Source organism: Heteronotia binoei, chromosome 13 (genome assembly GCF_032191835.1).
Source record: "Heteronotia binoei isolate CCM8104 ecotype False Entrance Well chromosome 13, APGP_CSIRO_Hbin_v1, whole genome shotgun sequence".
NCBI lineage: Eukaryota > Metazoa > Chordata > Lepidosauria > Squamata > Gekkonidae > Heteronotia > Heteronotia binoei.
In genome coordinates, this window is record NC_083235.1 from 53,130,002 (window position 1) to 53,157,718 (window position 27,717).

Sequence of the window (27,717 nt, forward strand, 5' to 3'; positions counted from 1 at the left end):
TTTTTTTTAAAAAAAGTTTATTAACAGATTTTCAGTTTACAATAAAGAACATTGTAATCCCTCACATGAAAGAATGCAGCCAAAGTGAGGGCATAACTAACAACTTTAAAAAACCCAGGAAAAAGCAAAAGCAATTCCCTCCCTTGATGAATCTGCACCACTGAAACACATACACAAAAAAACCCCTGTGCTGTGGTGACACATATCAGCACATCAGGATTGCTTTTTGTTGCAATACTTTATCAATGTGAACATTTGCAGAAGGGGAAGTGATGCAAATTGGAAGCTATAATGAAGCGCAGTAGTGCAATTCTGCAATGAATCCTAGACATTCTCCTAGTTAAAATGGAAATGAGGAGTGAAGCACAGCACACAGCAGATTTCTGGAACAATGAAGAAATGTTAGAGGGGAAGTCTGTTCATCAGTAGTCCTTGAATGAGTAATGACAGCCCTTGCACCTGGGAAAAGCATCTTCTCCTAAAATAACTAAAAGGTGGAATTTTCACATCGGCCCAATAAAATAGGATGGATTAGACTGGTTGTCTCTTGTAAATTCAGATCAGCCAATTAGAAAACAGATTTGAAAGCTGCCTTCCAAGTAGGTATATTAATTGTTGAAGACAGATGTGATCCAAAATGGTCATTGTCACCTGTCTAGAATGGATGATAATTCTTGCTACTTAATAAACACTAAAAGCTATCAAGTTTAGATGGTTCTGGTTTACTGAGTAATCAAGATGTGAAAGCACTTCAGGATTTTCTTTTCTTTTGACCAATTTGCTGATGTGCTTATATTAACTTGTTGTCTGCCCCCCCCAAAAACCTTTTATGTCAGTTTTAATTTTTATGCAACCAGTATATCAAAATTAGTTAAAGATATTTTCCAGCACAGGCCCCTTAATTCATTGTTGTCTGTGAAAGGACAAGTTCATTTTCAACTATTTTTACATGGTCAAGTTTGCTGATTTGGACATTTCACTCAGCACATTATTGGCTTCTTCCACATACTTCTTTGAGTGCTTTTTGACCAGATTTATTTTCTCAATATTTTCTCTCAGGTTTCCTTGTAGCCGGATCCAGTCAAGGTACTCGAAGTTTGCATCTCTTGCTCTCTCTGCCATCTTATCCTGGCTTTGGAGCACTGAGCAGATCATTTCCTGGAGTTGTGTTTTTGTACTCATGACTCCTATGGTGGCACGGTTCAGCTCCCCCACCTGCTGCAGAGCCAGTTTCAGTTTCTTAGGCACCTCTTTCTTCTTTGCAGTCAGCCAAAACCTGTACCCCTCCATGTGCACCTGTACACCACAATCACCTGTAAGACAAAGCAATGATGTGTTCCCACTGGTGTGAATCGGAGAGAGGGGGCTAATTGTTTTCATCTTAACAAAGCCAAACCCTTGAAGCAACAAAGCTTCTTAGAGAAGCTAGCTGTCAGAGCTATCACAGTGCCATGAAATCTGATTATTTCCCCTTTGCTTATCAGTGACAGAGTTGTATGCATACATATATGTGTGCCCTATGTGATGTAATAGAGTCATTTGACAATATTAAGCCAAGATTATCCATGCCACTTGCTTGTAAGAAATAAATCCCTGGTACAGTCCCACTGGCATGCTCTTCAGGGAAGCCACTCGGGTAAATTTGACTCATAATCCCATGGCTTTTTCCTGTTACTCATTCAGCACAAAACTATCAGGTATTGGATAAGTCTCTCTAATGAATTCTGATCTAATCTCCTTTCACATTGCCCTCTTGTCTGTCTTATTGTTGGGTTCACAAATGCTTGGCTCTTCTTTCTGAAGAGCACTTTGTTGAGCTTTCTGGCATGAGTTTGGAAGGCTGGCATTACATAGGAAGGATTGGATTTAAAGGCATGTGAAGAAGTAATACACAGGAAAGCAAAATCTAAGGAGTGGGAAAAGAATACAAGGGTCTACAGGATAGTGCTTTCCACTGTAGTGTGCAACCCAATCAGGAAGTTATCCTACGGAAAAAGAAAATCTAAAACGTTAGCATCATGATGACTTACTGAGGCAGAAAATCAGGACGTTAAATTAATCCAGTCATGAAAGGAAGCCTCTGAATTTCCACGTATGGAGATCCCCCAGCTTTTTACTTTAGCAGTGGCACACGGTAGAAAAGGCTAACACAACACAATGTAACAGCAGCACAATTGCAGATTTTGTAAATTTACACTACTGTCATTGGGCCAAACCATTTAAAGAACTAAGCAGTCAGCTGCCTAAAGCTTGTGTTGTAAGTTAGAAATCACATTTATTATCTTGACTCCCCAGCTTTCATTGCTACCAGAAAACAGCACAATGTGAGCAAATTACTTTTAAGTAGCATTCCAAATATAGTAGCTAGTGATGTCAACCAATGAATTATGCAAGGGACAGCAATTTATCTCTGTCTGACTTCAATCTACCGGGGGTTGGAGATCCAGAATTTAACTAACTGCAATTTGACAGAAATAAAATAATTAATAGTAATATCCTGCTTATTTTGTTGAGAAAATACCAATAGTTTTAATATGCCTGGTGCGTGCATGTCTTCACATAGCAAGTATATTGTGCTGTGCCCTGAGCTACATTCTCCTTAGTGGGTTCCACGTTTGTAGGATATGGTCATAAGAACATAAGGAGGGCCCTGTTTGCTCAGACCAATAGTCCAGCATCCTATCCAACACAGTGGATGACCAGTTCTTGTGTACAGCCAACAACAGGGCATAGAAACATTCCCTTGATGTTTTCAAGGCATTCCCTTGATGTTGTCTCCTGGCTAGATCAGTGCCTCTAAATGTGGAAGTTCCTCTCAGTCACCATGGCTAGTAGGCATTGATAGACTTATCCTCCATGAATCGAAATAATCCCCTTTTAAAACTGTTTGTTCCTATGGCCAAAGCAGGAGTCAAGTAGCATTCTGAATAAAACTTTGTTGGTCTTAAAGGTGATACTTGACTCCTGCTTTGTTCTACTGCTTCAGACCAACACGGCTGCCCACCTGGATGTATGTTCCTATGGCTATCACTAGAACCTCTGGCAGTGAATTCCACATTTTAATCACTTTCTGTGTAAAGTAGCATTTTCTTTTGTCTGTTCTGAACCTACTGCCCATCAGCTTCATTGGATGCCCTCAAGTTCCAGGATTTTGGGAGAAGGAGAAAAAAAATCTGTTTGTCAACCTTCTCCATCCCATGCATTATTTTATGACTCTCATGTTCCTCTTAGTTGTCCCTATGCCTTTCCGCATAGGGAAGGTGCTCCAACCCCCTAATCATCATGGTTGCCCTCTTGTGTGCCTTTTCCAGCTCTGTGATATCCTTTTTTAGATACAGTGATCAGAACTGTACAAAATATTCCAAATGAGACCAAAAACATAGATCTATCCAGGGCATTATAATATTGGCCCTTTTATGTTCAATCCCTTTCCTAATAATCCCTAATTTAGAGTTTGCTTTTTTCACTGTAGCAGCACCTTGGGGTGATACTTCCATTGACCCTAAGGTCTTTTCTCCTCTCCGTCCCAGCAAGTTCAGACCCATTATCCTTTTTTAAGGACCAGTGTACAGATATGAACTCTACTGTAACATGAATGGCAGTGAGTCATGTACACACAGTAAAGTTGAAAAGTTCACAAAAGAGCACCAATGGTTAGGATCAATATTTTCTTGTGTTTGCAGTACGGCTTCCACGATATGCAGGAAGGTACTACTTGGCAAACTAGGCATGCACTCTCCCCTTCACTGACCCACCTCTAGCCTGATAAGAACTGGCATGTTCTAGAAAGCATGGAGTCTGAGGAACAGTTCAGTGTCACTGAAATGGAGGGAAAAGGAGAACAAGGGTGGCCTAGCATTTGGAGGCATGCAATCATTGTATCAATATATTAAAAGACCAATAAAATTTCTCTCCACAGTTGGAAAACAAATTTGCTTCTTTTTCTTTATAATGAATTAGTAAATTGGCTGGAAGAAGAATCAATACAGGGATGTGAACAGACAGGTTTCTGGAGAGGCTTGAGCACAGTTAATCATTATTATATAGCCTTCAAGTATACGAGATCTGAGGATGGGATATGAGCAACAGCTTTTATGGTTCTCAGACCTGCTTTTGATACTACCTTGAGGCAATGGTTAGAGGATAAACTGGATACACTTTCAGTTGATAAGCATCTTTTATTTCTGATCAAGCAGCTGTATATAAGTCACCAACAGCCCAGGTGAGATGTAGTCCTCTTGGTCAACTGTCTGGTGGAGATCTTGCTTAATAAAGAAGTGAAACAGGGCTGTATATTAGCACAACTGTTGTTTAATATTTATATTAATGATATGACATCCTTTATTGCCTGCAGTGAGTTTCATCCATCATATTTGTCATCTCGGTACCTTCCAAATCTTTTATATGTGGATAATACAGCCTTACTGGTATGTTCAGTACCTGGTTTGCAGTGGCTTCTAAAGTGATTTGGAGAACATTGTTCCAGAGAAGGTTTGGCCATCAATTATAATGTCTGAACTATTGTCATTTAAGCATCTTAATGCTGTTTAATGGTATTAACTAATGTAATTTTAGATTTTTAGACATGGCTTACTGTATTTATACATGGTTTATTGTATGAACTTTGTATTGCAACCCAGCCTGAGCCCACCTCGGCAGGAAGGGTGGGATAGAAACTGAACTAATAAACAAACAAATAAAAGCAAGCTTGTAAGAAATGTAAGTGGTCACTTGCTGGGCATAGTATTGAACAGGGTAATTGATTTATATACCTTGGAGTTGTGTTTCAGGCCAAAATGTTTCATGGGAATTTCATCTAAACTCTGCTGTGAAGTCTGCAGTTAGCTCAGTCAAAGCCATCTCTTTTTTTAAAAAAAATTTTTTAAAAAAAATTCATTGGGGTCAATAAGATTCCAGTGGCAATTTGGGTGTTCAATGCAAAAGCAGATGCCCATCTATTACATGCAGTGGAGGTTTGGATTAGTGTGGTCATGGATAGTATAGATGACCCAGTTTTATATTTTCTTCATAGTACTCTGGGTGCACCAAAATGTATAACTGGCATAGCATTGCATGCTAAAATAGGAGAGGAGTTATTGGAGAGGTGAGCCTGGCTGAAGAGCTTTTAAATTAAAAATACCTAAATATCTCAAGGTCTGATTTGTTGCTGGCACTTCTAAATTTAGTTAGAATTAATAGTTTTACAGCAGGCTGAAACAGGCTACTGGAAGATAAGTTACTATGTCTAAATGTTACTGCTGATTTGTTAAACACTATAGGAGTTGGGACTTACATGGCTTGATCAAAAGGTGTTTGAAAGAGATAGATTATACAGTACTATTACAAGATCTCATAGTTTTGTGCATCTCTTGCTATTGATGCCTCATGATTTCCCCTTGCAGGGGACCCCCATTTTGGATCCCTGTATACATGTACATATTAGCATGGGTGTAGCAATGATAATCTGGAACAAAATGATATCAAAATAACAATGAGTCATATTGAGGGCTCAAAAGGAATGTGAAGACAATTTCTCCATTCATTATACACATGACTGTCTTCAGTGGTAGGAGCTGATGATGAGAGTCAACCAACAGACCTTTTCTCCCAAGAACCTAAGGGGTCCCCTCCTTGATAATTTGGTCTTAATTAATGACCCAAATAATCAAGACAATGAGAAATGGGCCAGCCTCAGCTATTTTCTCTTTATCTTAAGTGATGTTCAGAAAGATTTCTTCCCCCACTCTATCATGTAAAATACTCAGTCATTGATACTTACCTATTTAACCTCTCAATCTCCCTAGAGGAGTGCTACTTCTTGATTTTTTTTAATGCAAAAGAAGAATACTACCCCACTATGCATACACAGAAACACATACACAGAGGGTGATTACAGACTGGCACTTTGGGCCAACTCAGATGACTCTGAAATTGACCCAAAAAATCCTTCCACACACAAACATCTACTGCCTGTCCTCATCACATCTTCACCCTGTCCTCCAGCCTCTGCAGTGTGACTCTAAAAGCTACCACTTCCAAAATGGTAGCAAATATCTGAGCCACATGCTAGTTGTCTCCTTGGCATCTGGAAGTGGAAGGGTGCAAGCAAGGCGCCTTGGTGGTGTGAAACCGCCAAGCTGCCCCAAGTTACATCTGATTTTTTTTAAAAAAACAAAACTATTCAGAGCACATGTGTGCATGAGTGTACATGCATGCACATGTGCACATATGCACAAACATGCACATGACTGCTGAAAATGTATGAGGAAAAAACCCAAGGGGACTGGTGCACAACAATTGTCTGAAGATGCCCATGTCACCCCATGGATGGGATGGGGACGGCTTGTGAGGGAGCATGTGGAGACTTCAGGATGGCTCTTTTTGAGTCATCCTGATTTGGGATGCCTCCCATCTGCTCCAAAATGCCTGTCTGTTATCACCCACACAAACCCTTTTCAAATAATGTTATCTTCATAGAGATGGGCTTTTTATCACTCCCACATTCCAGTGCTAACACCCTTTGCCCTTCTCAATCTTAGCAAAAATGAAAAAAGTTACAGCTCAATCCATTCAATTTATAGCCGGTTTTGGATCCCAGCCTGTTACCTCAACTGGCTCCTCTGCTTTTTTGACCTACTCCAGCCTGGTCAATTTCACTCTTCAGAGTTGCCCTCCCCCCACATCTTTAGGAAGCAGGCTCCTATGTCTTTGATTCTTCCCTTTTATTTCCTTTTTTAGTGGTAGGTAAAGGGATTTGTACTTTGACAGGTAAAGGGATTGTTAGGGAAGGGATTTATACTGTGTTTGTACTTTATGAATGCACATTTCCTTTTTGTAGTGCAGCTAAGGCTGAACTGATGTTTTAAAACTTGTCTATTACACTAGATTTACCTGATTTAACTTTTCTCTTTCTGTTAATTCAATAACTTTATTTTTCTATTTAAGAAGCTTATTCCCTTTCACTTCTTTTGAATTTTGGTCTAAATCTCAATGCCAGCATATACAGAGTTAAGATTTTAGCAATTAAAATCCCACAATATATATGAACGGATGATTTTACAAGCTACAGGGGCTGCACATGTACAAGTGATTTGTATAACTCTATTGGAATATACTCCCCATTGAAGATCCCAGAGTATTTTCAAACTTTGATAGTACTGAGATAGATTCTAAATTTTAGCAACATCTAATCAGTGTAGATCTTATGTATGGATTTTAAATTGTAGAGATATTTTTGCTATATTTAGATAATTTCATTCTTAAATGTTTTACTGGATAGTTCTTGCTTTTGATTTGTACTGGTCATTGGCCAAATAAATTGATTGAATGAGGTCTAAACTTTCTTAGCAATCCAGGAATGACAAGGCCACATTGATTTTTGCAGCTACGTGCATACATAGAGTCCTAAGGCTGAACTGATGATTTAAAACTTGTCTATTACAACACTAGATCTGGTATAACTCCCCCCCCCCCCAAGACAACTTACCGTTTTCCTGCTGTATCTTCTCTACACATACAGAGAGACTACATGCCGGTGAACAGGAATAATTCTCTTTCAGGCCCAGGATAGCTTCCTGGATAGCCCAATAATCTGCCTGACTCTTGTTGAAAGTCTTGGCAATGTCAGCAAATATTGTATCAACCTCAGGCATGTTGACCCGTTTAAATGAGAGGGCCTCCCCTTTGCTGGTGAGATCTAGAAAGATGAAAAGAAGAAGAGGTTTTTATATTCCACTTTTCTCTATGCTTACAATTGCCTTCCTCTCCCCACAACAGGCTCCTTGTGAGGTAGGAGGGGCTGAGAGAGTTCTGCAAGAACTATGACTGGCCGAAGGTAACTTAGCAGAGACCTCATATGGAGGAGTGGAAAATCAAACCCGGTTCTCCAGTTTAGAATTCACAGCTCTTGAACAATACATCATGTTGGCTCACAACAACCTGCCTGTTAGTAAAAAATAGGAAAAGAGACATACAGAAATCACAAGGGAAGTAAGTCAACATCTGAAAGTATCAGAAATACGTAAATAAGGGCATCTTGAGGATGAGGCTAATACTTCTTCCACACAAAAAATGGGCCTTGATTGTCTCACTAAAATAATATTTGTTAAAAAAAAAACTTTGAAAGTCTCATGTTCTATCATTTTTAATAATATTTTGTTAAAGCTGTACACTCACTAGTAAGTATGGCATGGGCTCAAACCTGCTTAATTTTCTGTGGACATGAACACATGTAGCTTCCTTATAAGGAATCAGACCATTAGTTTATTAAGGTCAGTACTATCTACACAGACTGGGATCAGCTCTCCTGAATCATAGGTCAAGGTCTTTCACATCACCTACTACTTCATACCTTTAACTGGAGATGCCAGTGACTGAATATGTGACTTTCTGCATGACAAGCAGATGTTCTCCTACTGACTACTGGCTTCTGCACTGAAAAATTCATTCCAGGTTTGGTTTGAGCAATGGATGCCATTATGCACTGAAAAATTCATTCCAGGTTTGGTTTGAGCAATGGATGCCATTGTGCTAGACCCCTAACTCCAGTGCAGCATAAAACAGAGAGCTGGGGATTCAAAGGCTGGGTCCAGGCCATCATTATGAGACAGTAGATGGATAGGACACAGGTGGACCAAAAAAGTGCAACCAAACGCATGGGTCTGCTTCCTGTCTCACTCCCACCCCAACCTATCCAAGGGCCATCCCACTCACAGTGCAAAAAGCTATCACCAGAATTGGTAGCTTTTTACGGCATGAGTGGGATGGGCTGGGGGCCAGAGTAGGACAGGAGGTGAATGCATGTGTTTGGTCACACTGTTGTGGTCTGCCCATGCCCCGGCCATCTACCAGCTCAGAATGCCAGTCTGTGAAGCTTATAGTCAGCCTCTACATTTTCCATGTAGATAATCCCAGTGTGTGCAGCTGAGCTATCCTGCCTTCTATTAGCAGTAAAATGGGATTTACTGATTGCTATTAGGGACATATTTAGCTGCTGCTGAAGACGCAGCTGCGCTGGGCAGGGCATATTTCTAGGATGGAAAACCACCGCCTTCCCAAGATTGCCCTGCATGGCGAACTCTCCACCGGCCATCGAAATAGAGGGGCACCAAAGAAGAGGTACAAGGACTCCTTGAAGAAATCCCTTGGCACCTGTCGCATCAACCATCACCAGTGGTCTGACCTAGCCTCAGATCGCAAAGCATGGAGACACACCATCCACCAGGCTGTCTCTTCCTTTGAGAACGCACGCATAGCTGGTCTTGAGGACAAAAGGAGATTGAGGAAGAATCATACTGCTACAGCACCAACCCTAAATCAGACTTTTCCCTGCAGCCACTGTGGCCGGACCTGCCTGTCCCGCATTGGTCTTGTCAGCCACCAGCGAGCCTGCAGCAGACGTGGACTATTGCACCCTTCTTAAATCTTCGTTCGCGAAGCCAAGCCGAGAGAGAGACATTTTCCATGTAGATAATCCCAGTGTGTGCAGCTGAGCTATCCTGCCTTCTATTAGCAGTAAAATGGGATTTACTGATTGCTATTAGGGACATATAATTGATTCAGGTGGGGGTCATTTTTGCCTGCTTCATGTTATTCTTGGGGTATGGTGTTATAGATAGCCTTTGTCTTGTGATTGGTTAGGTGATAACTAGGGATGGCATAAAGAGTACAGGTTGCTACAGGACAGATTAATTAACAAGCATCCTGAGGGCATCTAACAATGACGGGCAAAGTGAATTGTGGAGAAATCACCCATAGTGCTCTGCAGCATCAACCAAACCTTTAGCTACTTGTGCAGCACATTGTGAGAAAGGGTTAAAGCTTGGCAGCACTTGGCATGCTTGATACATAAGCAATGAAAAACACACACAGCAGTAACACTGACCAAGTTTAGAGCCAGGTAGGTATTGCCGAAACGGTAGCCAGTATGGTGCCTTAGTTGCAACACACACTTAAAAGTTGAGTGAATAGTCTGATGCAGATCATTCATTTAATAAAAATAAGTTTCTCATGTCTTTATTTGGGCGATGGAATGGCTATGTAGGCTGAGGTTTTCAAGTACATCCCCAGAAACTTCAATGTCTATTGACTTTAATGAAAGCACTAGAAATCCCTTAAGTCAGATTTGAACAATCACAGCTATCATATCTGGAAAGCATGGAAGCCCTACTTAGTATTATCCAGCTGAAAGATTAGACTAGTGGTTCCATGACAACAGAGTCTGGGACTACAGTATATTTTTCAAAGTTACAGAATTGAATTGATTCTTTCCAAGCAATGGAATTTTTGACCTATTTGCTGGTAGTATTTCCAGAAGATGTCAGAGAGGGCTTTTATTTGTCTTAAAAAGAAAAAAAAAAGACAGAAGGAAAAGAAAGAAAAATAAGAGCAAATGAAGGAAAAGTCTATTCAGATTTTTTCCTGTACAAAGCATGGTCCCAGTATACATGTCTTCTGCCAAATTTATTCTGAGAACATTCAGAAGTATCTTGTTTCCGGGGGCACTTTCAGTTTTTTCTTCTTTGACAAAGGTGGAGCAACTTTTAATTCTACTCTATTTTGGAGTAAGATAAAAATTGTGATCCTGTTTTCTGACATAATATATATCTAAATGAATGGGGAACCCATATAGACTTGTGGCAGGGGGCATCTCATTTTCCTTGGATTACCCTCCCCCATTATTTCCTCTTTTCCTTCCCTGGCAGCCACCATGTGAAAGACCTTGACCATTGACCTTTTCCTTTTCCTCTTCCCACCCACTAACCAACTTAACTTTATCTGCCCCCTGGTCTTTAGCTTTCCTTCCTTCCTTCCGATCCCTGGCATCCTCTCCATTGGAAAAAAACCTGGCTGAGTGGTACAGTGACCTTCAGCATGGGGCCAGTCCAAGTTGTGCTGGGTGAGTCTCTGTTGTGTGCTGGCCTGTTGCCACAGGCCAGGCAACAGGCACAGCAGCACCATGAGGATGCTGCTGCCAGGCCTGCTTCCTTCCTTCTCTCCTTCCAACCCACCAGCCAATGCAACTTTATCTGCTGATTTATCTGTCTTCAGCTTTCATTCCTTCCCTAGCCCCAGTGGCTTCTCTCTAATAAAAGTCTCGCTGGAGTGTGCAGTGGCTAGGCCTCCTTGCATAGTGGCTGCCACCAAGCTGGCAAAATACAGGGAAACAAAACTGTGGAAACAACTTCTAGACTCTCTGTCTCTCTCTCTCTCTCTCTCTCTCCATATATTTTTTAGAAAAATCCCAGCAGGAACTCATTGTATATTAGGCCACACACCCCGATGCTAAGACAGCTGGAATTGCATTCCTGTGCATATCTGCTTTTTAAAAAGTTCTGTCTGTCTGTCTGCCTGCCTGCCTGCCTTTCTCTTTCTCTCTCTCTCTCTCTCTCTCACTCTCTATCTATCTATCTATCTATCTATCTATCTATCTATCTATCTATCTATCTATCTATCTATCTATCTATCTATCTATCTATCTATCATCGACTTAAGGGTGCATTCCATGCACTCAACAAAGAATTGGCCCATTATGACTCACTTAGCATCTCCGGCCACCCATTGGCTGACTCCCCTGATGCCACCTACTGCAGGCCTAGGAATGTTGAACAAAGCACCAAAAAAGCCTTACCTCAGAAACAGCCACATCTCTAACTCCTCTTTGCATCCTCTCTATCAATCAGTCTCATGAAAGGTGTCACCAGCTGCAGATCTCTGCCGCCCCATCAATGGCCCACAGCCTCTCAGCACAAGCAGCCTCTAAAGGCCACAGATATAGCCAGGGAGCTACTCCCATTGTAATGTGGCTGGCTACGTGGCAAGGCCTGGCTCCACTGGGAGCATTTTCTCAGAGGCCATGGCTACCATGTCTTTCCTGTCACTCCCTCTCTCGCTCCTCTCATCAGTCTCACCCCTAGCCAGAGGCTGCTGCTAGGCAAACAAGGCTGCTTCTTCCAGTAAAGGGAGATGTCTCAGGTGAATAGAATGGCTTACAGTTCACCCTCCAAATAGGGTTACCAAGTCTGTGTTAGAAAATACCTGGAGACTTTGGGTGTGGATCCAGGAGAGGGGAGAGGCCTCAGCACGGTATAATGACATACCTTCAGGGGAGCTGATGTCTACCAGCTGGAGACCAGTTGTAAAAGCAGGAGATCTCCAGACCCCACCTGGAGACCCTACCTCCAAAGCAGTTGTTTTCTCCAGGATGGGGAGAGAGATCTGTTGTCTGGAGTTCAGTTGTGATCCCAGGAGATCTTCAGCCTGGGAGCAAGCTCTTGGTGTCTTGATGCTACTTGGCTGGCATGACTTAACTAGGTCTGGCTGCTTGGTCCTGTTCAGTAGCAGCCCCCCTATGATGACCAATATGACTCACCAGTTGCCAACTCCAGGTTGGGAAATTCCTGGAGATTTGAGGACTGGAGCCTGGAGATGGTAGGGTTTGAGGAGGGGTGAGACCTCAGATAGGTACAATGCCACAGAGTCCACCCTCCAAACCAGCCATTTCCTCCTGGGGAACCACTTTTGCCAATCTCCAGGTGAGGGCTTGAGATCACTCAGAATTACGACTACTCTCCAGATTGCAGAGATCAGCTTCCCTTGAGGTGTGTGTGTGTTGTGGGAGGGGAGTGAATGCCTTCACTTGAGTGGATGGGAAGACAGCAAGGGTGGGGGGGCACTCACCCAAAGCCTCTTTCTAGAGCCTTATTTCTAGTTCCAAATAATTGCATAATTTGTGAATAAGAATCATAAATTTAAATACATAATTAACCATTACAAATATATCAGATGTCTTAAACCACCTCTCTTAATAAAGGATGGACGACTGCTCCAAGCAAACTTTTCCTATGTAGATAAGTATAAAGTCAATAAATCCAAGTCCAAATGGAGTTTTCTGTTGTAGACAGGTGTGAGGTCAAATAAGTCCAAACCCAACAACTTCTTTTGATTTCATTTCTCTTTCTCAAGAGCCTGGAGTTTTTCCCAGGAATAAATATTAACTACACAGAAGCACAGACTATAGTAGGCTGGAACAACAAAAGCAAACAAACTCACATTTGTGGACAAATTCATCAGTTTCAAAGCAGAACAGTGGAACTTCCCAATTTATGATTCTTATGCTTCACAATATATACAATTATTTGGAGTAGTCTAGAAATTGTTTCCACGGTTTTGTTCCCCTGTATTTCCATCGCATACTATGTTGCTCATTTGGTATTCTACCACCAAGCTGTGCCAGACTGGGCTGAATTGTGTGTGTGTGTGACTCCCAGACCAGGGCAAGTTGTATGGACAGTGAGTATCTGGTAGTCACCCTGGGCCTGCCCCAGTGAGTCCTCCCCCATCAAAGACATTACAGTGGGGATGGGTGGTGACTGGGAAGGACTTTTTCCAGGGCTCCTAGTCCACTCCTGCTCCCCCTCAGCTTTACTTTACAGACACAAAGCTTTTGGCTGAGCTGAATTATTATCCTCTAGATAAGGTGCAGCCCGTGGGCCAAATCAGCCCCCCAGGGGGTTCCTATCAGGCCCATGAGCAACTCACTGCTTCCTTCTCCCTCTCTTGCTTCCTTCTACATCACAGTTTACTTTGCCAGGCTTGCTCAATTAATCTACAGAGCAAAGCCTCTATTTTCTCCATTGGCTGACCAGCACATGAAACAAATTATATACAAAAGCACACAATGCCCAGCCATTTCATGTTTTTCTTTGGGTCTTAGGCTCAAAGCATTGACCATGATATTTCTGTAATGAATGTCAATAAATCAAATGTAGGTTTTCAACTTATAGATACATACCTGAACAGCATGCTCAAGATTGCTACAGCACAGTCATTGTCTCCAGATTTTGATACAATAATTCAGACAAGAGGTGTATGTTATCAGACTGTTAAATAAACAAAATATCGCAAGAGTGCTAGTGTTTTAAGCATGTTTTATTTTAAGGGTTTTTTTAATCTTTAATTGTGTTTGTGTCCTTCATAAAGTTTGTAACTCCGCTACTTGACATTACATTTTATGACACACATGGCCTCGCTCAACAAGGGTCAGATCCGGCCCTCATAACAAATGAGTTCAACACACCTGCTCTAGATCATTTATAAAACAAAGAGAAATGAAATAGACTATTCAGATTCTTACCTTTTCTGGTGTCCTCATAACATTGTCTTGAGTGCTGTGTATTCAGGGCCTCCCTCTGTAAACAGTACAAGATATTTTTGGCTTGTATTGGTAGCTGCCTGTTATACAAGACTGAATTCTGATTTTCTAAATATAATTGTAAAGTTGATCCTCACATTTGGAGATATCAGAGCAATCCTTGAACAATAACCATGACCATTCAAAAACGTTTTAAGATTCTTGTTCAGAACCTAATTTTTGCAATGCCAAATATCAGCCTTATAAACCAATAAGAAAACCTGAGGCCTCTGAGTACATGCAGAATGCTTTCTTCCTATTACTACAGTGGAATCACAGCAGGAAAAAAGACTAATTGTAATCTTCAGTAAGCTAAAAAACTGAGGAAGGAATTTCATTTCTGCCATTAGGATAGAATGTAAGAGCATTTTCGCATTGACCTTAATCGGGAGCGACGTCCCTCTTCACCGCGCAGCGTCTGCGCGGATTTCGCACTAAGTCCCGCAGCTTTTGCGTCGCAAATGTAAACTGCTTTTTGGCCAGTTTACATTTGCGACGCAAAAGCCACGGGACTTTGCGGCTCTTCCGGGTTCTGCGGAGCAATTAGTGCAAAATCCGCGCAGATGCTGCGCGGTGAAGAGGGACGTCGCTCCCGATTAAGGTCAGTGTGAAAACACCCTAAGTGTTTCACATGCACAACAATATAGACACCCATATTCAATTTTTCTGTTTTAAAAATGCAACAGCACTTTAATTTTAAGAAAAGTTGTCATTATGTTGTCAGGACCCTTCCCCCTCCTCTTAGGCAGTAGGGTTCCATTCTTATTTTGGACTTTGTTGTTTTAAATAAGCATCCCCTTTTACAGCTCAAGTGCTAAGGGGATCTGAAACTTGAGGTATCTTGTAAAGGCACCTGGGCACAACCATCACATGGAAAAATCCTAGGAAAGGAAGGATGTGCTGGAATTAGAAACTGATTAAGTGCAATTTCCCCCTGTTTAATGGCATATTGTTCTCAATAACAAACTTTTAAATACTGGAGAGATCATTCAGTATCCTGGCATACCCCAGAAGTGTCTTCCCAGCCCAAGGAAGTTGCTATTTTATTAACCAATGCCTGGTTCCTCGTTTTCTTTTTTTAAAAAAACTGTGCATTCAAGTCATTAATTTGCCCTGTATTCTGTTTCAGGAGCTATCTTGACTCATCCAAACTTTTGTATCAATGCCGATCCAGCTCACTTTAGCCTAATTAAAGTATGTTAATTAAGTTGCCTCACTGAGGGTCTTTGAGCCCATGTGGATTTGGCACACAATAGCCTAATTAAGATATTTTCCCAACTTTTTCCTGCTGAAGTTTGATGGCCGTTAACTTTGAACTGGCCAGTGAGACTCAAACGTTTTATCTTGACTCAGTCCAGAGACCAGATGGCCAAAACCCCACCAACCCTGGGGATCTTTTGTCCCTAAAAGAAAGTCCCTGTGTAATAACAAATTGTTCCACAGATTCTCAGTCTAGATCTTTGCTGGTTAGAACACTGATTTCCTTCTGAGAACCTCTGCTACATTCTGCAGGCTTTTTCTCCCCCTGTCTTCCTCGGAATCTCTGCTCCTTGGACCTCTGCTGCATCTACCCTGGACTTATTTATTTATTTAATGGGTTTATATTCTGCCTTTTCCCGTAATTGGCTCAAGGCAGATTACAACATATAAAAAATAGCAATAAAAACCTACATGTCGAAGTTAAAGCACCAATTTAAAATTAACAGTAAAAACAATAAATAAAACACCCCATCGGCGGACAGGGCACAGCATATCAATAACCAGTTGCACTGTAAAAAGCATGATGTCACCACAAGGGAGACCTCAAGCCTAGGATTTAAGGTCTTATGTCCCCTTCCCTAAAATTTACCAGTTTCCTTCATCCTACCTTTTATGTGTGCCCTCTTGTTGGTGTGTGTGAGATTACCTATGGGATTAGTTCTTGAGTGCCTAGTGCAGGTTTTTTACATTTTAATCCCTTTTAAAAATATATATATATTTGCATACAATAAAGCAGGGGTGGCCAACAGTAGCTCTTCAGATGTTTTTTGCCTATAACTCCCATCAGCCCCAGCCATTGGCTATGCTGGCTGGGGCTGATGGGAGTTGTAGGCAAAAAACAAACATCTGGAGAGCTACCATTGGCCACCCCTGCAATAAAGGCTTTCCTGGATTGATAGATACAATCTTATTAAGTCCTTTTTGCTTCCCAGTTTTATTTTTTTTACTTCCAGGCAATTCCTGTAGAAATCCCCTCTAAAACTTAAACCTCTTAAACAAATTCATGTGGAATAAAAAAAAGTTACATAATGATATCAACACCGTGTATAGACCTACTAAACAGGGAGAACTGGCTTTTCCTAATTTGAATATTTACTATGAATCCATTATGTTATTGGGCCATGATCACACATGATAAAAAATGCAGTTTCAATCCACTTTCAATCCACTTTTCAACTGGATTTTAGTGTGTCAAACTAGTGTGTCAAAACAGAGAATCCCCTAGACTGGTCACAATTCAATCTCTATACACCTCTCCCAGAATTATCAGACACAATTTTGAACAAGCGGTAATCTAAGCCTGAACTGTTTAACAATAATACATTTATCTCCTCTATTTTATTTATTTGGGATTCTAGGAGGAAGAAAATGCTGCCACCTATATCGCATTTCATTTCATTTCTGAATTACTGGGACAAAATAGATTGAATAATGGAGAAAATACAATTTCATCAGACTAGCTGATGTTGTTTCTAAATATGGTATTCTCAACAAAGCTAAGCTTGAAGACAAATTGTTCCTCTATCTACAGCTACATAACCTTTATGATAGTTTAAATATTGGTAACATTGTGTCTACTCCATTAACAGAATTTGAACACATTCTTCAGCACTTCATGAATAGTAGCTGTAACTTGATTTCTAAAATTAATTCAATTTTTATTTAAATAGAAAATAAAAATCTTTGTCTTATCAGAAATCATGGAAGCTTGATTGTGATTTGGAATTGTTACATAACAGGTAGTTACAGATCTGGAGCCTGAATATTTTTTTCTTTTCAGAATTGTGACTTGACATTGTGTGCAGCCCCTTAAAATGTGATGGCCAGAACTCTCTTTGGAGTTCAATTATGCTCGTTGCAACTTTGCTCCTGGCTCCACCACCAAAGTCTCCTGGCTCCACCACCAAGGTCCACAGATATTTCTTGAATTGGACTTGGCAACCCTAAGGGGGAGGGACCCTGGGGAGGGCTGAGTTTGAGGAGAAAGTTTAGCAGGAATATAATGCAAAAGAGATCACTGTCCAAAGTTGCCATTTCTCCAGGGGAACTGATCTCTGTAGTCTGGATATCAGGTATGATCTCTAAGCCCCACTTGGAGGTTGGCAACCCTAAGAAGCCAGGGTTTTTCAGGTGTTTTGACTCCAAGGTACTAGTTTTGACCTAAAATTGGGTTCAGTACTAGACTGGAAGCAAGGCCATTTGATTCAGATTTGGTGTTAGATGTTCATTGAAATGAGTTCCCATCAAGACCTTTTATGTTGCACTCTGTACTGGGCGAAGCTGCCAAACAATCTTTAAGGGCAGCCCTATGTAGAGCATGTTCCAGTAGTCTGATCTGGATAGTAATAAAGCATACTGATATGTGACGAGGCTAGATCATCTTTCTGCGGGACTTGTCACTGTTGGCCAATCTAGCTAAGCTGGACAAAGGCATACATCTACCACTAGTCTCTTAATGAAAAAATGAGGTACCTGGGAGTAAGTATCCAATCACAAACTTGCTTCTTCTGTGGTGTGTGTGAAGGAATGCTTTTTCCTTTTGAGTTTTGAATTGAGCAAAACTTTCACTTTGAGTTTTAAAAAGTTTCCCTCTTTCTTTCTTTTTTGACAGAGTACAGGTTTGGGTAGGGAGAAGTCAATTACTCTCCAGCCTCAATTATCCAGGCTTTAGGAATGTAAATGGTAGGCCTGGTTAGACACAGTGAGATGCACAAATCACACACACACACACACACACACACACACACCCCTACAGCTAGAAAGGTTAAAACCAGCAAAGAACAGAAAACTAGAAGACAAAAAGTACTAGAAAGATTTCAGGAAAAACTTCCTGGGAACTTCAGCAAAATCCTCTTTGAGCAACCTGACTTGCCCTTCCAGTAGGGTTGCCAGTCCCCAGGTGTTGGCAGGGGATTCCCTGGTTTGGAAGCTCTCCCCACGCTTCAGGGCTGCCAGAAAGCAGGGGGCGGGGGAGAGAGAGATGTCTGCTGGGCACTCCATTATTCTCTATGGAAATGGTATAATGGAAAATTGATCTGTGAGTATTTGGGGGGCACTGGGGCTTTTTTTTTTTTAGGTAGATGCACCAAATTTGCAGCATAGCATTCAAATTTTCTCCTAAAAATACCCTCCAAGTTTCAAAAAGATTGGACTCGAGGGTCCAATTCTATAAGCCCCAAAAGAAGGTGCCCTATCATTCATTATTTTCAATGGAAGGAAGGCATTTAAAAGGTGTGTGGTCCCTTTAAATGTGATGGCCAGAACTCCCTGTGGAGTTCAGTTATGCTTGTCACAACCTTGCTCCTGGCTCCATCCCCAAAGTTCCCAGATATTTCTTGATTTAGACTTGACAACCCTAAGAAACAGAGATGATAAAACTCATTGGCATGAAGAGAAGGGTATCTTTGGGACTGATTCCAGTGACACACACAGAGCACTCACCTATGGTCTGCTGGAGGCAGCCTTCAGGACTACAAGCCTGAGAAGTGGCTCCAAGGTAACGGGACTCTTTAGACCACTGTAACTTTTAAGCTAAAGAGCGTGCCTTGGGTTAACATCTACTAGGGCATGAATAGAGGGAAGGACAGAGAAACTGCATTTTCCTTTGGATCCCTTGCTAAATCTGCGGATGTGCATGTGGACATCTTCTTTTTAATGCTGGTAGAGGTTCTCTGTACCACATAGACCTCCATAATTCTGGGCAAACTATTTTAAAAGGAGTACCATGAAGAATGGGAAGGGCAGTCAGTTGGCAAGTGGCTACTCCCCCAATGGTGCACAAGGCAGTAAGCTGTCCCATTGGTAGCCAGACATTGGGTAGTGGGATACACAATCAAAAATGAGGCTAGGAAGGGAAGCTAGGAGACCCAGTCCTCTCAGTAGGTAATTCTTACACAAGCCAGGTGGCAGCGGTGGTTGAACTAAGAGAGGGAGGGGACTTCCGGAAAGATGGCGTGGTGAGACACAGGGCATCGCTGAGCTCCGGCGTGCACTGTGATTTGGAGCGCTCCAGAGAGGTCCCTCTTCGCAGGGGGTCTCTTAAGAAGCGTCTGAAAGACGCATCGAAGCTTGGGGGAGCTGGTTGGGGGCTTAGGAGGAACGCGGAGGCGTCCCTTTTACCCCAGCCTGTCCCTCGCCTGGAGCTCTCTAACGCGTTGCGCAACAACCAGGCCTCCGGAACAGGAGCGGAGGGGGCGACCGAACTCAGACGAACTGCCCTAAGCTAAGACTAAATTGGAAAATTGTTAATTATTAACACAAACGAAACATCAAAAGAGAGTCTACTGAAGAATATAAAAAGTACCGTCCGGCGGAGAAGTGGGGAAGCGAAAGACGGATCGGAAGCGGCTGGCGGCGCGGTGCGGCAACGGAGAGGCGGAAGGGGCCGTACGAGAGGTCTGACCGGGCGAGAGCGGCGGTGGCGGTGGCGGCTGAATAGCTCTGGCTGAGCGGATCAGATATTTACTAGAGTCCGAGGCATCGGCGGCCTGACGCAGGCGGAGACGGCGGAGCAGAGTTTGGAGAAGGTGCCGGGGCGTCGGGGCGAGTGGACGGGAGGAGATACGAAAGCGGGCGGCGAAATGATGAAGCGGTGAAGCGGAGGAACAGCAACGGGTTTGTTGAACAGATGTGGTGAACGGAGAGTCGGGGAGTAACAGCCTGGTGTATGGTGTGGAGCGAGGCGGCATGGTGGAAGATGGCGCAGAGTGGTGAGTGAAAGAGAGAGCGGTGGCTGAGAGCGGGCTAAGAGTTAAAGACTAGTGATGAGAATATAGAAGGTGTCTGGAAAGTGAAGAACGGCTAATAAGACCGAAAGAGAAAGAGAAGGAGAGAAAGAGAGAAAGAGAAGGAGAGATAGAATCAAGGACTAATCAAGTGAGGGAGAGACAGTTTTTAGCAGGGAACTCTGCGGCTGTCCCTCCCTTGAAGAAAGGGTGAGAAATAAAAGGATATAAGAACCGGAGAAACTGAGACAGAGACTAAGACTAAGACTATATATAATAACTCTCCTGAAGTAGACTGTAAGCGGTTGAATAAAAGGGGAGAAAGAAGACAGAAGAAAGGAAGAGGAAGATAAGAAGACAATAAGAAGAAAGAAGAAAGAAAATAAAGTAAAACTAATAAGACTGGACCTTAAATTAACAGTGGTTCTTAGCTGTAATGTTCATACTGCTTAGCTGCTGAATTGTGAGTTGTGTTTGATGAATTTTGAATATTATATTAATGCCAAATAATGAATTGTTAAAGTGAAGAAAGGCTGGGGGAAGAGATACTGATTTACAATTTATTACTTGTTTAGGTATTGATGAAGGGTGGAATTGATTTACCAATGAAATTGATTTATTGATTTTGGGGGAGACACAACAAAATGAAATGGTGGGGGTTTGATTTAAGTAATTATTAGTAGCAGTCAAAATGGCACATAATTTCTGAATGGCCAATATATGCTAATATCCTGAAGTAATTGCTTTGGGCTGTGATCAATAATTGTAACAGAAGATTGGTGCTTTGTGCGGTGAATAATAACAATTGAACAGAAGCAATATAAAGACAGGAGAAAGTTACTCTACGTTGTTTAAGTGACCAGAAAGACTAAGGATATGGGAGATAAAGAAAAAAAAGAAAGACAGATGGAGGCCAAAATTAAAAAAGTGGGCCAGGGTACCTCACCAGGAGGTCAAAGAACTTTACCATCAACAGATAATCAGGAAGCTATAGAGAAGCTGCAAGCAATAATGGTGGCAAGCTTTAAGCAAAGCCAAGAAGCTCTGGAAGCGATGAAAATGGATCTGATGGGGGAGATCAAAAAAACAAATGACAAAATGGATGATTTTCAAAAACAGCTATTAGCTAACACACAGCAAGTGCATAGCTTGGTTGCTAAAGTGGAAAGACTGGAAGATCAAAATAAAGCCACTACAGTGACGGTGCGAGAGAATCAAAATGAATTAGTAGAGTTGGAAGACAAAGTAGCGAAATTAGAAATGGAGAAGGCGGCATATGTACTAAGATTCCAGAATATCCCAGAAGCTAGGGGAGAGAACTTGGAGGACAAAATTCTGGAGATACTAAATACAGAGGAAGAGAAATTATTGGAGGGAGGAAAGAGTGAGATTGACTGGGTAAGGAGAATATCTTCCTCCTATTCCAGAAGACATAACTTACCAAGAGAAGTTTTAGTAAGGTTTGTTCGAAGAGCGACCTGTGAAAAGATCCAAAAAAAGGCAAGAGACGAAGGCTTATCCTGGCAAAATATTAATATCAAAGCTTTGAAAGATGTTCCATGGACAATTCGCCAAAGAAGACAAGGATATAAGAAGTTGACCAGCTGGCTATTGAAGCAGGCAATTCAATTTAGATGGCTGGTACCAGAAGGAATCTTTTTTACGTACCAGGCCAAGAGACATAACATTACTACTCTGGAAAAAATGGAAGACTTCTGGAGCAGTTTTGTAGCTTCAAGTAACCAGAGTTCTGATATAGGGGAAGATCAAGAAGAAGAAACAGATCTGTGTGGAAAGGAAGCAGAAGATAGCTGCAAGTTTAGAAGAGAAGGAGTCAGAACAAGACAATTTACTAAAAGAGACCAAAGAGCAACAGAAGGAAGTAAAACGATATTAGGATGAATAAAAAGGCGGGACTACAGATCGTATCGGTAAATGTGAACGGCTTAAATGAACCAAAGAAGAGAAGGAAAACCTTTTTACAACTTCAGAAAACCAAAGCCCAAATAATTTGCCTTCAGGAAACGCATATAAAAGAAAGTGATAAGAAGTTTCTACAAAATAAAAGATTGGGACAGTTATATTATTCGTGTGATGAAGGAAAGAGGAGAGGAGTAGCCATATATGTTCATCAAAATATAGATTCCAAACTGATTTATAAAGATGAAATGGGAAGGATCCTGATAATAGAAACAACAATTAACAAAAAAAAGATATTGCTTGTAAACATATATGCACCGAACGACAAGCAAGAAAATTTCTGTAAAAATGTGCATGAGAAACTAGTGGAATTACAAACGGAAGCCTGTTGCATTATAGGAGATTTTAATGCTGTATTTGACGCTCATAAAGATAAAAAATTTGAAAAGCTAAAGAAAAATCCATCACGTAGTGTCTTGCCAAAGGCTTTTTTCAAGATGGTTGAGGAGTTAAGTCTTATTGATATCTGGAGGGTTAAGAACCCACAAGCAGAAGATTTTACACACTTTTCACAAGCTCACAGGTGCTGGTCCAGAATCGACATGTGCTGGATGATGATAGGCCTGATTCCGCAAGTCACGCAAGCCAACATTCTCCCGAAAACATTTGCCGACCATAATCCATTGCAAGTGATGATACATTGCCCATCAAGGAATAGTCGCTGGACTTTGAACACCCAAATTTTAAAAGAGACAACTTTCTTGGAAGAGGCGAAAAAAGAAATAAAAGAATTTTTTCAGCGTAATGTGGAAGAAGATACCAGCATCCAAAATATTTGGGATACTTTCAAGGCCTTCTTTAGGGGGATGGCTATTAGCTTCACGGCAAAAAGAAATCGGGAACGGATGAAATTATTTAATGAGTTAGTGAAAGACTTAAAAGACCAAGAGAGACAACAGAAAATTAAGAATACGAAAGAGATAAAAGCAAAAATACAAGCTACGCAACACAGAATTAATTTATGGCTAACAGAAGAACTGGAAAGAAAAATGAAATGGACCAAGCAAAACCTTTTTGAAAATGCAAATAAAACAAGCAGATGGCTAGCTTACAAACTTAAAAAGGAAAAGGAAAAAAAAATTATAAGATCACTTATAAACCAAGAAGGTGAAGAAACTACAAAGGAAGATCAAATGGAACAAATAGTCAAAAGTTTTTACCAAAATCTATACAAAAAACAGGAAATTGAAGAACAACGGCAAGATGAATATATTCAAAGTATTAATGTGAAACAAATTACGAAAGAACAACAGAATGCATTGGATAGTTCTATCACAATCCACGAGATAATTGAAGCAATTAAGCAGCAGAAATCCAATAAAACGCCCGGTCTGGATGGTCTTCCGGTGGAAGTATACAAAACCTTTGAAGATATACTCTTAATTCCCTACAAAAAATTGCTGGAGAAAATTCAGGAGTCAGCAATAATTCCAACATCCTGGAGAGAGGCGTTGATTACATTAATTCATAAAGAAGGAACAGAGTCTAAGGAAATCAAGAATTATAGGCCAATTTCTCTCCTAAATGCAGACTATAAAATTTTCGCTACGATATTGACAAATAGATTCAAGAAAGCAGTAACCAACATAGTGCAAGAAGATCAAACGGGTTTCATACCCGGAAGAATGATGCGGCAGAACTTAAGATATTTTTTGAACATCTTAGAATACTATAAAGATCATCCGGACAAACAATTTGCAGGAATTTCATTGGATGCCGAAAAAGCGTTCGATAACGTGAACTGGAATTTCATGAGCAAGGTATTGGAAGCTGTTGGTTGTGGCAAAAATTTTAAGAAGCTGATTGAGGCTATATACACTAAGCAAAATGCAAGAATTAACATAAACGGAAACAATTCTGGATTTGTGGAAATAGAACAGGGGACCAGACAAGGGTGTCCTCTCTCCCCTCTCCTTTTTGTAACTACAATAGAATTTTTGATTCAAAAAATAAGAGAGGATACTGAAATTAGAGGCCTGAAAGTAAAGAACGAAGAATTTAAGATTCAAGCATTTGCAGACGACCTGCTGTTTTTTCTGGAGGACCCTATCTCTTCGATTGATAAACTAAAAATGAATTTGCAACACTTTGGAGAAGTTTCTGGATTCAAGGTGAATACACAGAAAACCAAATTTCTAACTAAAAACATGACTAAAGAACAAATTAAACAATTAGAAGATAAATCGGGCTTTAAAAAAGAGAAGAAAATTAGATATTTGGGAATTTATTTAACAAATGATGTGAAATCTCTTTATTGTGACAATTACGAAAAGATTTTAAAGGAAATTGAAACAGAGCTGGAGAAATGGCGAGACTTGCAAATTTCCCTTTTGGGAAGAATAGCCACAATAAAAATGAACATTCTGCCCAGAATCCTATTCCTATTCCAGATGATCCCTGTCCAACTACCCAACTCGTTCTTTCAAAAACTCAATAAAATGATCTTGACTTTTATATGGCAAAACAAGAAGCCAAGGATTAAGTTAAAAATTCTCCAAGAGAGCAAATTAAGAGGGGGCATGGCCTTACCAAACTGGTATTTATATTATAAAGCCTCTTGTTTAGCCTGGGTCAGAGATTGGTGTCTGTTAGAAAACAAAAGGTTACTAGTTTTAGAGGGAGCAGGATTAACTAAAGGCTGGCATGCATACATTTGGTATCAGACCTCCCCAAAAAACAACAATTTCCAGGCACATGAAGTTCGAAAAGCACTTTACAAGACTTGGTTTGAGATTAAAAAGAAAATTTATACATATACTCCATTGTGGGTCTCACCAGTGGAAGCAACTACCCACCCTAATTTATATGACTGGGAAAATCCTCAAAACTATTCAATCCTATTAGACAGTAAAAACAATTTAGATCTGGAAACAAACATAATCCCGGACTGGTGGGTCAGATGCCAAATTAAGTCAAGATATCAATCTGACAAAAGCGTGGGCTTTCCTAAAGATGCCAAAGTAAATGAATTTGACACAATGATACATGAACCCAAAAATCTTATTTCAAAAATCTATAGTTGGTTATTGGAGATGGAAATGCAGTCGGAAACGGTTAAAGAGAGCTGGATAAAGTGGTTACAGGACTTTGGCTATTCGATCGAATTAGAAGAATGGGAAAAGATTTGGAAATATAATATTAAATTGACCAAATCAGTAGTTTTCAAAGAAAACCTATATAAAATGATGTATAGGTGGTACCTGACTCCAGCGAGATTAGCCAGAATGAACCCAACCTATAACGACAAATGTTGGAAATGTAAAAAAGCTAGAGGGACACTTTACCACATTTGGTGGAACTGTGAGATTGCTAGAAAATTTTGGATACAAATAAGTATATGGATCCAAAAGATTTTAAAGAAAAGGTTGAAACACTCACCCGAACTGTATTTGTTAAGTGTATGTAGAGAAAACTTAACACAGGGTGAGAAAAAACTGGTAATATATATGATTACAACAGCCAGAATCCTCTTTGCAAAATATTGGAAATCCCCCCAAACCCCGTGTAAAGAAGAATTTTTGTTTAAATTACTGGAGTCTGCCGAAATGGATGTTTTAACTATAAGGTTGAGAGATGGAAACTGGCAAGAATGTATAAAAACTTGGGAACCAGTGTATATATGGGCGAAAAGTATGGGATATGATATGAGACAGTAGACTTAATATCCTTATATGCTCCTAAAGCTCCTTTCACAGGTGGTGGTGGAAGATGGGTGGGTATGGGATATATGTTCTTCTGTTTCCCTTTCTTGTATTTTTTGTTGGTGTTTTTTTTTGGTTTTCTTGTTTGTTTGTATTATTTTTTTTTGAACCTCAATAAATGATAAATTTTCAAAAAAAAAAAAAAAAGAACTAAGAGAGGGAGAGAAAATCCTTTCTGCATGTTGGAAAGCCAGATGGGAAGCACATGCCAGGCAGATACCTTCAATGGGCACTGGAATCCATATGCCTTGGAAAGCAAGGCATAAAAGGGCCTGAATGATGAGGTGAGGGGTTTTTTTGTCACATGGTATATAACCCTATCCAGAATAGGTTCAGACATTGGTTTAGTATTGCCACTACCTCTTTGATTTAGACAGAAAAGAAAGACAGAGATAGGAGTAAGATGGCATCTGTAGGGGCCCTATAAGCCAATGTCCAATGGGATGAAAAAAATCCATCTTCTACAATCTGCTTTCCTGTAGTTTTCTGCACTGGCTAGCTGAAGGCTGTCTGTTACTTTGATTTCATTGCTCTTTGTTATTGTTTTAATACTCTGTATTCTGCCTTGAATCCCACAGGAAGAAAAGTTGGCTAGATATGTTGAGAGAAAAAAAAGATTTAAAGCAATATGCAACAATATTTCCTGACTTTGCCATTTACCTGCTAACATTGGGCAAATCCCCACTCCCCTGCACTAAGTCCCTTGTCCATGACAATTTGAGAAGTGAGAGAAAAATGGAGGAGGGATTGTGTTGAGCATCACAGATAACATGACATCCTCTAAAATTCAACTCTCCACAGGGACAACAACTATAGTCCTGACCCATGGCAACCGGATGACACAGAATAATACCGTGGTTGATGGTCAACAGATCATTGAGATACTGAGTCCCTCTTTTCCTCTGCTTGTTTCTAACTGGCAGCCAAAAACAGCACACCCATCTTCAGCAGACATTAATTCTTCTCTGTGTCCTGCTCCCCTCTGATATCAGGGCCATTTATCCAGTTGCTGAAAGTTTTGCCATAACTAGCAGCATAGCACAACATCCTGTAGCATATGATATTACCATATAGAACGTTTGTATTAATTGATGACCCCTGATAGTCATTTAGTTTTATTATTTATTTTAACCATTTTTGTGGTAAGTTATTCTGACGCTGAAACTTCTAAATGACTACTATCATCACTGCTGCTACTGTTATGAGTGTGTGGATCTCTTACAAAAGAAAAGGGTCCAAAGAGTCTGACACAACCTGGGCCTGTCATGTGCCTCATGAATAAACATCTGAATCTAGAGTTCTCCCTGCCTCATCCTAGTGGAATGTTTATGAGGTGCATGGTGTCCCTCTCAATTCTCCATTTCTCAGAATTCTACCATATGATAGACAGCTGCCATCTTGAACTTTGTGCAACACAACAGACTGCCCTGCCTATAGTTGAATTTGCTGACAAGTAGTAAACTTTTTGGGGTTTTATTTCCCCCTTTTCTGTACAACACTCGATCTCTTACCTCACTTGAAGACTCTGATGATGCACAGGGAAAGCAGCAACAACAGCAGAAGGAGGAGGCCATGCTCATCAAAGCAAAATAAAATAACTTTTAGAAAAAAGTCAGAAGTTTATGAAAATGTGCCAAATCCTTTAATGAGCCTGCATTCCAATGTTACTACAATTAAAAGAACAAAACAAGTGTTTTAAAAATTATTGCTAGTAATGCAGCATACTGTACACATTGATTTCATTCTTCTGTCTAGTGACGGATCGTCCAGGAAAGCTGTGGTTCTTCCTGTGTCTTTCTCTTTATGGGCTTAATTGCCTCAGACAAGTCAGACTTGTTCCCTGGCAAACAAACTCTGCATT

At 40.7% G+C, this 27,717-nt stretch overlaps 1 protein-coding gene across 1 annotated transcript; it reads right to left on the reverse strand.

Annotated features, from left to right (window-relative positions):
• Positions 1-27,717, reverse strand: LOC132581335 (uncharacterized). The gene is made up of 4 exons (XM_060252542.1): positions 27,368-27,717; positions 14,135-14,189; positions 7,487-7,696; positions 1-1,313 (listed from the first exon to the last, which is right to left on the reverse strand). The coding sequence occupies exons 1-4, from the start codon at positions 27,434-27,436 to the stop codon at positions 946-948; spliced, it is 702 nt and encodes a 233-aa protein (XP_060108525.1). The 5' UTR covers positions 27,437-27,717; the 3' UTR covers positions 1-945.